Here is a 14,432-nt window from a genome sequence, read left to right as displayed (position 1 = left end):
CCAGAAATTAATAGTTTCCAAATGATATGCAGTAAAATGAATATAAATATGCTGCAATACCTTAAAAATACCAGTCCCAAAAATGAACTTAGAGAACAAAGTTGAATTTTAATGTATTTTAAATACTAGAAATTTGAATTTATATACAGGGTGTCCACAAAGTCTGGCTACATTATGTAGCCAGACTTTGTGGAAGCATCCTGTAGATTATGTAGCAAGATTTGTGGGCACCCTGTATGTATATATATATATATATATATACACACACACGCGTGCGTATATATATATATATATACATGCGCGCGTGTGTGTGTGTATATATATATATATATATATATATATATATATATATATATATACAGGGTGCCCACAAAGTCTGGCTACGTAATCTACAGGATGCTTCCACAAAGTCTGGCTACATAATGTAGTCAGACTTTGTGGACACCCTGTATATGTATTTTATATACTAGAAATTTGAATTTTAATGTATTTTATATACTAGAAATTGAAACTTAATACAAAGACTGTTTAAAAATGAATATATGGTAAGATTTCTTTGGTAAATTTGTAGATTAACACCTTACGTTAAATCACTCATCTTGCCTCTCCAAAATATGGGATTCTTCTGTTGCAAGCCATTTATGTGTGAATACTTAAAAAAAACTTGTCTGAAAGACAAAAAAGGAAAGCAATTATTTTAAAATTTAAAGTGAGACTTGTATTTTTATATTGCATAATAGTGAACGCGGGATCTACTTTATTGGAGCTAAATGTTTGTGCATGTTTGACGTCTGGACAATGTAGTAATATACATTAAAATATTGAAATAACTTAAATAATGGTTAATAATAATTGATGGTGCCCAAGTAAACTGCACATAAATCTTTGAAAAGAGTGTTTGAATTGTAATGTATTTTTTATGCAAAAAAAACTGAAATCTAAATGTCCTTTTCAAACCATGAACCCTTTATATATATATATATATATATATATATATATATATATATATATATATATAATTTAAATAAAATATGTTTATAAGCCAAATTACAACACAATATTATAAAAATAAGCAAATATTTATTTGTTTACAATTAATATTTCTACGATAAACTTTATCCTCAGAATTTTCTTTTTCTTTTTTTTTCCCCTCATCCTCAGAATAAATAATGTATAAAATTCTGAGGATGACGTCTATCATTGAAATATTAATTTTAAGCAAATAAATATTTGTTTATTTTCATATTGCATTGTAATTTGGCTTATAAACGTATTTTATACATATTTTATTTTAAAATTTAAACAGTGCTCCTATCACGGAAAACACAATTCTGACTATGTTTTTTTCTTTTTCATTTCAGTCAAGTGTGCTCTATACAACCCTTGATGAGGTAAAAAAGCAAATATTTAATCAAATTATTCATCTAAGTTGTATTAAAAAAAAGATTTGTGAATTTTTATGTGTACTAAATTATCTAAGTTATGTCCCTTGACTAAGTCCAAACACTAAATTATCTCCCTTTTTTACTCAGAAACCAGATTTTGGTTGGTTGGTTGGTTGTTTTTGTTTTACGGCATATCAACCCTTTTCAGGTTATTCAATGCCGAATCCAAAGATTTTGAAGAAAAATTTTTTTAATAGAATATATTTGTTGTTTTCACGTCGGTTTCTATTTAACCCATAGTTGGGACCCTAACAGGTACTACCACTCCGGGTCAGAGTGGACTTGGGAGCAATGGCAATTAAAGGGTGGCTCAACACTCCCCAAAGCCCGCAAGCTGAGGCCTCACCACTGGATATAGTTTAAGGTCATATCCAGGACCCCCATTGAGGGACTTTTACCCTCTGCAGGGAGGCAGTTGGCGTATTCTAATGCCCCACCGACAGGGCCTCAGAAACCAGAATAATGATTTACAGAGTTAGTCCCGAGTATTGATGGAGAATCACAAATCATGCCTGAAAATTTCCGAAACAGTTTATGATTTGAAAGCAACTTTCTTTTGTTTGTTAATTTTTTTTTAAGAAAGTTTTCTTTTCAACTTTTTTTCTGAAGGGCTAAAAAATGTTTAACCTTAACCTAACAGTATTACCTATTGTTATGGGATAATCTGATCTATCTATCTCAGGAATATTGGACTTACCCAGAGACCATAAATTTAGTTATATTTTATGAGGTCGTGATTTGTATTAGTTATTAACCAGAAAATACCACATAGTTAAGAGGTCAATTGGGGGTGGGGATTGATGTTTTTTAATGTTGTATGAACTCGACATTTGAGAGGAAAGAAAGAATCGTGTTTAAATGGTTGGATATCTTGTATAGAATTCAAATATTAGCTCCTAGAAAGGGACCCCTTGATTTTGGAGAACTTACACTAAAGTAGTATAATTACAGGGTGGAACAATAAAGCTGTCGCCCTAAAGAAAACAACATTACAGTTTTATTTTAAAACTTTGATTGAAAAAGTCACTTCAGGTAACTTGATTATATCATAGAGCTTACACATATTCAATGTAGCCGCCTTTAGCCTCAATCACTACCTTGATATGGGTCCGGAACTGGGAGCATGCCTTTTCTACAAGTGCCAGCAGGAGCTTGGCGAATACTCAGTGGATGGCAGCAATCAGGTTTTGGTGATGTTGGAAGTCATGCTGGTGATATTTTCGACGTATGATTAAAGTAGTCCAGCGGGTTCATGTCGGAGAAGAAAGTGGGGTCAATGAGAGAAGAGTACAAAGTTGTAGTACTCCTTCTGAAGCCAATCCTGGGTCTCTTTGGACTTGTGGGCCGGTGCAGAGTCCTTTTGCCACACCCAGTGTATACCAGTGACCACCTGGGGATCACCAAACTCTCTAGCACATTCAGGTAGACTTTGATATTTACTTTCAAGCTGACTTCAAAGATGTGAGGTGGTATGATGTGGTCCTTACTTGAACTCATACCAAAAACCATATCCATAGCCAGAAACTTCACTGAGCTGTACCTGCAAGTGTTGAACCGTCCAGATTTGCATTTTGAGGGTCCTAGCAATGATCCTGTTGTCATAACTTGGATTGGTAGAGAGCATGAGTTGTACAACGGCGCATCTCCAATCTCACTCATTGAACATTGTGTCACTTTCAGACATGATAGAAGGCTCCTATTGCTCTTGGGATTTGTACACAACTGGCCAACTAGTAGATGATATGCAATAAAAAAAGAAAACCAACTTCCATAAAATGGAAATGGAATCATGTCATCTTTTCTAGGGCAACAATTGTATCATTCCACCCTGTAATTACGGCACAATCACGGTGACACACAGGTTCTTGTCAGATCATCAAAGTTAAGCAATGCTGAGCCTGGCAAATACCATATGGATGACAATTTGGGACTACAAATGGCGCTGTATGTAGATGGAAGGTCAAGTCAGTCCTCCTGTTTTCCAATGCGTGTAGTGGTGGCGTGTGGGCACATTATCAGCCTTGAAAGGATTATGGAGTTTACTAATACCATTATCTCGATGCGGCCGTAAAATGATGATGCTGGTGATGATGAATTTTTTAAAAGTGCCACTTTAACATACTTTTGCTAAAACATTTTTTTTTAATTTAACTATATCACAATATTTGTCTTGACCTGCAAGGTTACAATAGCCACATATATAAAACACACAGTCAACCAAATAAGAAAATAAAGAATAAGACGGAGGTCAGATAAGGTGTGTGAGGGGGGGATAAACTAGGTTAAATATCCAACAGCTAGGAGATAAAACGGTCGAATGGTTAACCTGAAAACAAGAACAAAAGTAAAAAACTTTTGACGATAAAACATTAAACTAATCTTAAATCAAGTTTATCTTAAATCCAGCAATAAAACACAAAAAAAAAAAAGAAAATTCTTCAGCATTGATACTTTTGAAAAAAAATTTTTGGTATTAAAAGTAATTGATTCGCATAAACAACTATTGATCCTGTGTGAGCAACGTAATCAAGGGAGTCTCATATAAAATAAATTTGCCTAAAGTAATGTGGCTGATGACCAATCTTCAGTGTCATTTAACCAGGTTAAATATTCAGTGAATTGAAGAGATAAAATGGTTGAGTGATTAAACTGAAAACGAATACAAAACACAAAAGAAAGCTAATCGGAAATCAAGGTCATTAAGCAGAAAAAAAATTCTTCGAAAATTTTTTGGCAGCCCAACAGGAATTCATCAAAACTAAAGACATTCTTGCAAGTTATCTGAATTAATTTTTTTTTTTCAATAAAAGTTTTAAAATAAAGCTGTAGTGTTGTTTTCTTTAGGGCAACAACTTCTAGCCTGTATATAAACATACAAACACAGTTTACTAGACCAACCAAGTCAGAAAGTAAAGAATAAGAAAAAGAGAGATCAGATAAGGGGGGGGGGTAAAATTAGGTTAAATATTTAGTGAAGCGAGGAGATAAAATGGTTGAGCTGTTAAACAGAAAACCAATACAAAACACAAAAGAAAAAATTTTTAAAATAAAACATTAAACTAATCTTAAATCAAGGTCATTAAACAAAAAAGAAATTCTTCAGCGTTGATACTTTTGAAAATTTTATGGCAGCCCAACAGAAATTCATCGAAACTAAAGATATTCTTGACAATCAGAACAAACATTTCTCAAGACATTTTTATTGTCTGACGATTTTCCAAAATAAATTTCTGTCAACTTCCAACGCATGAATAAATGTCTTTCACATTTTTTATTCTTGTTCATTCTTAAATAAGGCATATTGCCACTTGGCTGTAAAGGGGGGGGTATCTAACAGGGGACTGTGGAGAGTTGAGCAGCGAAATGTTTATTCACATTGCATTTAAACTTCTGCAGATTAGTACATTCAAGGAAACAGGAAATAAGGAAGGAAATTTCAAAGTCTACCTGGAAATAAACTATTAAAATAGAAAGCTTTCTGGCATTTAAAGACTTATACAGTGAAGAGGTGAGATTTTGCTGCTAAGGTGATTTGTCGGGATATGTACGTTGAGGAGTGCAATGAGTTCGTCAAAGCATATTTCATTAAAATATTTGTAAAACAGGCATAGGAATGTCACATTGCGGTGATGGGACAGGAGTTGGAGATTGGTTGATAGTGTGGGATCTATTGGATTGGAAACTCTTTTTCTGAACCTTGTCTAGGAGAGAGAGAGAGAGACTAGTGGTAGATGCACCAGCCTAAATGTGGCAACAAAACTCCATGCATGGGCGAGTGGTTGCTTTGGAGGATACTTTCAGGTGTGAGTAATCTTCTAGCACAGTAAAGCAAACTCACCTTCTTTGCAGCAGCCTTGGCAATGTCCTCAAGTATTTGTTCCAATTCATGTTGCCTGTGAAGGTTAAACCAGGGAATTGAAACAATGAGCAAAATGTCTGTTCGCATTACACATCTAAAGCAAAGTCATAAAACAAAAAAAAAAATTTTCAGCTTTATCAAGGGTTATCTCCCTTCATTTCTGAGAACTTACACTGAAATAAATAAATAAATAAATAAAACTAAAAAAAAAAAAGGCAAGTTTAAAATCATATCAGAATTTCATCACTCTTTCAGGACTCTACATTGCGAGTGAAACAGTCGCATTTGCGAGTGATTTTTCAAAATGACAACTAGAAATAATAAAACACTTTTTATCTTTTCGGCGATTGTATTTCTTTCACAGACAATCTTCGAAAGCTCACTACTGAGTGAAAAATATCTTTTCAACTTTTTTTTTTTAATAAAACGAACAAAGTTAAATTATTCAAACAATAAAAGTTTAATAGAACAATATATATATATATATTTTTTAACGAAGGCTGTTTAAAAAATATCTGAAGAAATTAAAATGTTTATACCTTCAAGTATCAACATAAAATTTGTTGTACACTTAGAATTACACTTCTTAAGCAAACACAGAAAAATCTTTATGATGTACATACTCGTCATGGAACTAAGATGTCATATTCTAAAAATCATGTGGGTTTGGCTAGTAACTTTTCTATTTGGCTTGTAAACGAAAATATTAAGTTGTCAAAGGTCAACTAAAGATAAGAGTGTCAGTAGAGCCCTGTCTTTGCATTATAATGTCACATCACCTCGTCTATCATGGTCTGACTTGTCCAGTCAGGTTTGAGTTAAGGTTCATCTCCTCTTACAGCTTGTTTACTGCATTTCTTGTATAATTGCTACCCTGCACTAGCTAATACATCTACCAGTCAACTTATCCACTCTGATGTCTAAAATATTGAAAATGATCATTTCTTTCTTTTCTTGTTTTAGATTTTGTCAAAGTATTTACCTGATGGTAAAGAGAACCAGTTAAGATATTTTATTAAACCGTCCACTATGGTAAGCACTTTTTCTTCTTTTTCCTCTTCTTCTTCATCATCATCATCATCATCATCATCATCATCAACAACAACAACAACAACGTGGTGCTACAAGATCAGGCTGTCTGAAGATGTCAACTTCCTGACATAAAATGCACCAAACATTGATGTTATTGTTTCCCCCCTTCCCCATTTCCCTTTGCAAAACTCATTCATGTTCTGCAAAGCCAAAAACAAACAGAACAATTTTCCTCTACAAAACAACCAAACCAAACACCACGAATAAATAATTGAAGAAATAAACAACATGAAGTGTAAAAACTAATTACCGGACTCAACATTGATTAACTTGAAAACTGAAAAGGGTTGACATGCCGTAAAACAACCAAACTAAAAGCAACAAATAAATATTTGATAAATAAGTGATTCTTCTTAAAAAGACGTGCAAAAGAAATGCGTATTCCATAACGGTGAAAATTTGTGATCTATTTGCGCTCATAATAATTAATGTAGGTTGTCGTAAATGTCGGTTCTGAGCAAAGTAGCCATTTTCTTTCGTCACAGGAAGTAAGGTCCATAATATAAACAAGTGCTCCGGAAAAATGGCTTCAAATGCTTATATTTTATCTCTGCTATTAAATAAAAGTAACTTTGTGTGTTCCTTATGGACTCCAAAATGGGTGGACCGATTTTTATGAAATTTTGCATGAATGTACTTATTGTGTCTGGCAGTGTTCTTAGATAGGTTTTGTATCAGAATATCTTCAATAGGTATCTCTAATCTATAATTGAAAAAATCCGATGAAAGAAGAAACAAGCGATTTTGACCAAAGTTAACACCTTACACAGCCTAACATCACAAATCACAAGTGCATTTGAGAAGTTTTATTACCACTCAAACGAAAGGCCTGACATAGTAGGTTCTTTGATATGACAGGGCCGCATTCGAAATGAATGTTTCTGTTTAAAGTACAATTGCACCATGATACTTAACTTTTTTAATTTAAACTTAAATTCAAACCATTATCACTGCACAAGTAGTAAGGCCAGGCATGTAAAAATAAAATCAACAGCTGATATGACAGAGTTGCGTTTGAAATGAATGTTTCTGTTTAGAGCACAATTGAACCATGATACTTAACTTTTGCATTTTAAACTGTAATTCAAGCCATTATATATATATAAAAAATAATTTTATAAAATTCAACATTAGGTTCTCTACAGTGCAATTTATTGTGAACTAAGTCACTGAAGGGAGGTATGTGTAACTTCCTCCTGGTGCACCTTGGTGAGTCCCCAACTAGAGCAGGCAATTAATTGATTGACAATAAAATATGGGAGGATAAAATATTTGTTGATCCTCATTCAATCCCGAACAACGTCTGATCTCCCTGCTAGTATTTAATAGAAATTAGTGTTGGAGATGCCCCTCCATGGGATTAATAGACTATCTCATGACGTCACTTCCTCTGGTGACGTCACTTCCGGTGTCGATGTACCGGTGCCCAGAGTCAGAGGTTGGCACACGGCCAAGCTGGACATGTGCAAACGTCCTACCGTTGAGGAATGGATTTTCTCAATCTGTTTCTGCCTGTAATTTTATGTGAATACATGTTCGTTTCCAAAAATCCTGTGTTCCTTTCGTTTATGACCATTTAACCCCATAACAATTAGAAACTTAAGTTTGGGTAAGTACTTCTATTAATATATATTAATATATAATATATTAGCATGCAACCTAACATTGTCTGGTCATGAAATATGCGTAAATACTATATTTCGATTCATCCACAAAGCAGTAAAGCTATTTGCTGATAACCAGTGAAACATTTTTAACTATTTCTGATTTTGACGAAATATAAGTACGGAGACACCATTTCTTATGGCTGGAGTAAAAATATCCTTATTAAAATTATAAACAAACTAGTGGAAGTACCCGGCGTTGCCCGAGTGTCTGGAAAAAAAAATATTATTAAAATCAAAATATAAAAATAATATTATTAAAATCAAAATATAAAAATAATATTATTAAAATCAAGATATAAAAATAATATTATCAAAATCAAAATATAAAAATAATATTATCAAAATCAAAATATAAAAATAATATTATCAAAATCAAAATATAAAAATGATATTATAAAAATCAAAATATAAAAATAATATTATTAAAATAAAAATATAAAAATGATATTATTAAAATCAAAATATAAAAATAATATTATTAAAATAAAAATATAAAAATAATATCATCAAAATCAAAATATAAAAATAATATTATTAAAATATAAATATAAAAATAATATTATTAAAATCAAAATATAAAAATGATATTATTAAAATCAAAATATAAAAATAATATTATTAAAATCAAAATATAAAAATAATATTATCAAAATCAAAATATAAAAATGATATTATTAAAATCAAAATATAAAAATAATATTATTAAAATCAAAATATAAAAATAATATCATCAAAATCAAAATATAAAAATAATATCATCAAAATCAAAATATGAAAATAATCTTATTAAAATCAAAATATAAAAATAATATTATCAAAATCAAAATATAAAAATGATATTATCAAAATCAAAATATAAAAATAATATCATCAAAATCAAAATATGAAAATAATCTTATTAAAATCAAAATATAAAAATAATATTATCAAAATCAAAATATAAAAATGATATTATTAAAATCAAAATATAAAAATAATATTATTAAAATCAAAATATAAAAATGATATTATTAAAATCAAAATATAAAAATAATACCATCAAAATCAAAATATAAAAAAAATATTATTAAAATAAAAATATAAAAATGATATTATTAAAATCAAAATATAAAAATAATATTATTAAAATCAAAATATAAAAATTATATTATTAAAATAAAAATATAAAAATAATATTATTAAAATCAAAATATAAAAATAATATTATTAAAATCAAAATATAAAAATAATATCATCAAAATCAAAATATAAAAATAATATTATTAAAATCAAAATATAAAAATAATATCATCAAAATCAAAATATAAAAATAATATTATCAAAATCAAAATATAAAAATAATATTATCAAAATCAAAATATAAAAATAATATTATTAAAATAAAAATATAAAAATGATATTATTAAAATCAAAATATAAAAATAATATTATTAAAATCAAAATATAAAAATAATATCATAAAAATAAAAATATAAAAATAATATCATCAAAAAAAAATATAATAATAATATCATCAAAATCAAAATATAAAAATAATATTATTAAAATATAAATATAAAAATAATATTATTAAAATCAAGATATAAAAATAATATTATTAAAATCAAGATATAAAAATAATATTATTAAAATCAAAATATAAAAATAATATCATCAAAATAAAAATATAAAAATAATATTATTAAAATCAAAATATAAAAATAATATTAAAATCAAAATATAAAAATAATATTATTAAAATATAAAAATAATATTATTAAAATCAAAATATAAAAATAATATTATTAAAATCAAAATATAAAAATAATATAATTAAAATATAAAAATAATATTTTTAAAATCAAAATATAAAAATTATATTATTAAAATCAAAATATAAAAATAATATTATCAAAATCAAAATATAAAAATAATATTATTAAAATCAAAATATAAAAATAATATCATCAAAATCAAAATATGAAAATAATATTATTAAAATCAAAATATAAAAATAATATTATTAAAATCAAAATATAAAAATAATATTATTAAAATCAAAATATGAAAATAATATTATTAAAATCAAAATATGAAAATAATATTATTAAAATCAAAATATAAAAATAATATTATTAAAATCAAAATATAAAAATAATATTATTAAAATCAAAATATAAAAATGATATTATTAAAATCAAAATATAAAAATAATATTATCAAAATAAAAATATAAAAATAATATTATCAAAATCAAAATATAAAAATAATATTATCAAAATCAAAATATAAAAATGATATCATCAACATCAAAATATGAAAATAATATTATTAAAATCAAAATATAAAAATAATATTATCAAAATCAAAATATAAAAATGATATTATTAAAATCAAAATATAAAAATAATATTATTAAAATCAAAATATGAAAATAATATTATTAAAATAAAAATATAAAAATTATATTATAAAAATCAAAATATAAAAATAATATTATTAAAATCAAAATATAAAAATAATATTATCAAAATCAAAATATGAAAATAATATTATTAAAATAAAAATATAAAAATGATATTATTAAAATCAAAATATAAAATAATATTATCAAAATCAAAATATAAAAATGATATTATTAAAATCAAAATATAAAAATAATATTATCAAAATCAAAATATAAAAATTATATTATTAAAATCAAAATATAAAAATAATATTATTAAAATCAAAATATAAAAATAATATCATCAAAATCAAAATATGAAAATAATATTATTAAAATCAAAATATAAAAATAATATTATTAAAATCAAAATATAAAAATAATATCATCAAAATCAAAATATGAAAATAATCTTATTAAAATCAAAATATAGAAATAATATTATTAAAATCAAAATATAAAAATGATATTATTAAAATCAAAATATAAAAATAATATTATCAAAATCAAAATATAAAAATAATATTATCAAAATCAAAATATAAAAATAATATTATCAAAATCAAAATATAAAAATAATATTATTAAAATCAAAATATAAAAATGATATTATAAAAATCAAAATATAAAAATAATATTATCAAAATCAAAATATAAAAATAATATTATCAAAATCAAAATAATAAAATTTCAAACGTCATTAAAAAAAACGTATCGAAAATAAAATATTCTCAAAATAGTTTCAAAGGATTTTAAAAAGTGTTTTCAATAATTCTTTAAAAAGAAAAAGAAAACTTATTTCAACTATTCCTAATTAAAATTAGACCAAGAAAATTTTCAATGATTATTAAAAAAAAAGAAAAATCAGAAATCTATATATATAAAATATATATAAAAGGCAAAATGGGCACGCGAGATTTTGTATGTCCAAAAAAAATTTTTTTTCAGGAGATTCTCGGAGGAGGGGGTACTATCGCTTAGAACTTCTTATATACCCTGTAGATCATAATATGTACGAATTGCGAACGTGCCGCGACTAGATTTATTTACAGCGACTTTTACACGATTCTTGCTATTTCGGCCCGTATCGTGTTGATTTGGCTTTTTCGTATAAAAGAGAAACTGATGTGAAACTAAGGAGCGGTTTCCAGAAAGCGATGGACGTTTGGTCAATGTCGGTTTTCACCGTCATATCAGACAATTGCTTTCATTTGGACACTCCCCTAATAAACAAGGGAGATTACCGAGTTTTGTTGTTTTTCTTTACAGGATCTTCTCCATGATTTATTTGTGTACCCCGAAGGGCCGAGAGTCCGAGACAGAGTCAGCCATGGTGAAGCAGACATCGGGGCATTCCCCCACGGAATAGCGTCAGCCGTTTTTGTGCTTTCTTTCAGTCTGGCGTTGGAGTTCAGTGCACCAGAAGACACCTTTCAGACGGTAAATGATTATTTGAGGGTGATTTTTGTAATATATAGTTTTTTATGATAATACATACATTTTGAAAATATATATGTGGTGAAAAGAACTGTGACCTGCTGGGTCGTCCATTTAGATTGGGTTAGATTGTTTGAATCAGAAAGTGAGTTTGCAAAGCCAGCTGAATATTTAAACATAATTTTATCGTTATTTCCATATATATTTAAACATAATTTTATCGTTATTTCCATGGCAGGTGCTCGTCTGAACTCCAATCTCTGGTCCCCCCTCGCCAATCTTTTACGAAAAACACTCGTCTAGCCGAATCCACTGTGAAAAATTTCCCCCACTCTTTATTTGTGCCTAAATCAAAACGTGGATTCCATGAACAAAGCTTCTTTCTTAGAACTACACGCCTGTGGAACTCTGTTCCGTCTGCCTGCTTCCCACCTGACTACAACTTGGATGTGTTCAAGTCCAACGTTAACAAATTCCTAATGAACCGCCCCCTTAAGTAAACACTTCATCAAATCTCTACACTAACGTAATGTACGTACTTGCAATAACCCTTATCCCTGAGTGGCTTCCGGGCCTTGATAAGTGGTGACCAATGTGTAAAAAAAAAAAAAAAAAAAAAGAATAAAAAGACAATCCAAAATTAGTTACTTTCTGCTCGTAATCTTTGTCTCTATTTATCTCCCTTTGTCTCTCTCCTTCTGAGGATATTATGTACCCATCATTTCTCTCCATGCAACACATGATGCTACTAGATCAGGCTGTCTGAAGATACTGACTTCCTGACCTAAAATGCACCAAACATTGATGTTATTGTTTTGGAACTTCTCCATTTACTGACCCGCAGTTTCCACGGACTCTCTCGGGTGCGCTTATAATTAACAAAGTCCTAAGATATTGAATTAAATTTTTTTGAAATCTAGTTTTGCACAAATAAATAGTTTAATTAGCCCCCAAAAGCGAGAGATTCTGGTTTCACACAATCAAAACAAACAAAAAGTTATCAAGCATGTTCTATGGAAGGCCAAAATGCGAGAAGGTCAAAAAGCTATCTGAAAATGATGTTGGATGATTGAATGGTGGGGGGGGGGTTGCAAAACTAACTAGTTTTCTTTTTTTTCTTCCCCCAGTCATGCATCTGTACATTGCTATCGTGAACATTTGTATAATTTTTACCATTTTTAATTTAATTATTTTTGTGTGTTCCTGCTTTTAAATTTAAACCATTTTTTTTTTTCAAGATTATATAAAAATTTTGATGTGAAGATGACATGTCCATTCATGCAAGGAAAATATTAGAATCTTACATATAAAAATTACACTAAAAATGTAATCTTAAAAAAAGAAGAAATATTTTTTGCAATTATAATTTTTTGTGTGTGAAAATATTAAATAAACAATGCTTAATTCAATGATAATATCGTTGGTTTGAGAAATTAATTTTTCTTTGAGTTATATCGATTTCGTTAATGCAGACTTTTTAGGGGCTTTTTTTTTGTAATGTTCCTGAAAACTTATATATTTTTTTATTGTTACAATTTACAATGCTTTTTTTTTTTTTCATAAAAAAAAACAAAAATAATTCATTCATTTAAAAAAAATTTTTTTTTACTACTGAAAAAACTTTAGTAAAGGTGTTTTTGTTTAAACAAAATATTACATTTTCACTAAGATTCAAATAAAAATAATGGGTTAATTATATTCCGTGATCATTATTAGAAAAATACTGAAAATTTCATTAAAATTGGTTAATTTCTTGATTTCTGGTGATTTTTTTTAAGTAAAAGGGGGGGGGGGGTCAAAATGTTTATACATTTTAAACATCAGCTATTCATTTTACACATATCTATAAATACACAAGATCGCCCACTTAAAAAAAATGTAATTTGTTAACTAATAATCCTATTAGGCTAAAATTTTGACAGGTGCCATTTGAAAGTTAGTACTTTATAAAAATCATATGAATTTTTTTTTATTGGTAACTCTATCTGTGGGTCAGGTCCAGGGACTAATTGGGTTATGTATTAAGTAAGGAAAATGATATCTCTTCTTACAGTTTTCAAGTCCTTGTTTGTCATAAAATATGTTTTGCATTTACCTACCAACCTATATATATATATATATATATATATATATATATATATATATATATATAAGGTGAAAATATTTTATTATAAGAAAAAACTCCTTTGAGTTTTAAAACATTTTTTCTTTTTAAAATTGAAATTTCGTAAAGTATGTTTTGTTAGAGAAGATTTTGTTGTTGATTTTTTTTTTTTATATGTGGAAGTAAAAAAATCGACACTTCTACAGAATTGGGATGAGATTTTGTAGTCAATAAATGGAGTTTTCAGATAAAAAAAAAAAAACAATGGTTTCAACTGAATTTTTTTTTTTTGTCAATTCTAATAAGTTTATAAATTATGCATTCAAAATTACCTGAATATTACTGAATTATTAATAAAAACAACTTTAATCGTATTAGCAGGTGAAAAACTGCCGCCATCTTG

General features: G+C 27.5%; 2 protein-coding genes across 8 annotated transcripts in view; one reads left to right on the top strand and one right to left on the bottom strand.

Annotated features, from left to right (window-relative positions):
• LOC145260656 (WD repeat-containing protein 26-like) overlaps positions 1-14,432 on the bottom strand; it is a 250,775-nt gene that overhangs the window by 3,448 nt on the left and 232,895 nt on the right. For both annotated transcript variants that reach the window (XM_080119000.1, XM_080118999.1), the window contains exon 14: positions 5,284-5,338. In XM_080119000.1, coding sequence (XP_079975126.1) covers positions 5,284-5,338 — 55 coding nt within the window. The remainder of the gene's footprint in view (positions 1-5,283; positions 5,339-14,432) is intronic.
• LOC145260655 (endoplasmic reticulum membrane-associated RNA degradation protein-like) overlaps positions 1-14,432 on the top strand; it is a 90,792-nt gene that overhangs the window by 48,978 nt on the left and 27,382 nt on the right. For 5 of the 6 annotated variants that reach the window (XM_080118995.1, XM_080118993.1, XM_080118997.1 and 2 more), the window contains 3 exons: positions 1,362-1,391; positions 6,268-6,336; positions 11,758-11,928. In XM_080118995.1, coding sequence (XP_079975121.1) covers positions 1,362-1,391; positions 6,268-6,336; positions 11,758-11,928 — 270 coding nt within the window. The remainder of the gene's footprint in view (positions 1-1,361; positions 1,392-6,267; positions 6,337-11,757; positions 11,929-14,432) is intronic. The other variant, XM_080118994.1, reaches the window with a different exon arrangement.

This window comes from Euprymna scolopes, chromosome 36 (assembly GCF_053919585.1).
Source record: "Euprymna scolopes isolate OS-2025 chromosome 36, ASM5391958v1, whole genome shotgun sequence".
In the NCBI taxonomy this organism is placed as follows: Eukaryota; Metazoa; Mollusca; class Cephalopoda; order Sepiida; family Sepiolidae; genus Euprymna; species Euprymna scolopes.
Note: the sequence above shows the minus strand (reverse complement) of the source record. Positions and strands in the feature narration are given on the sequence as shown.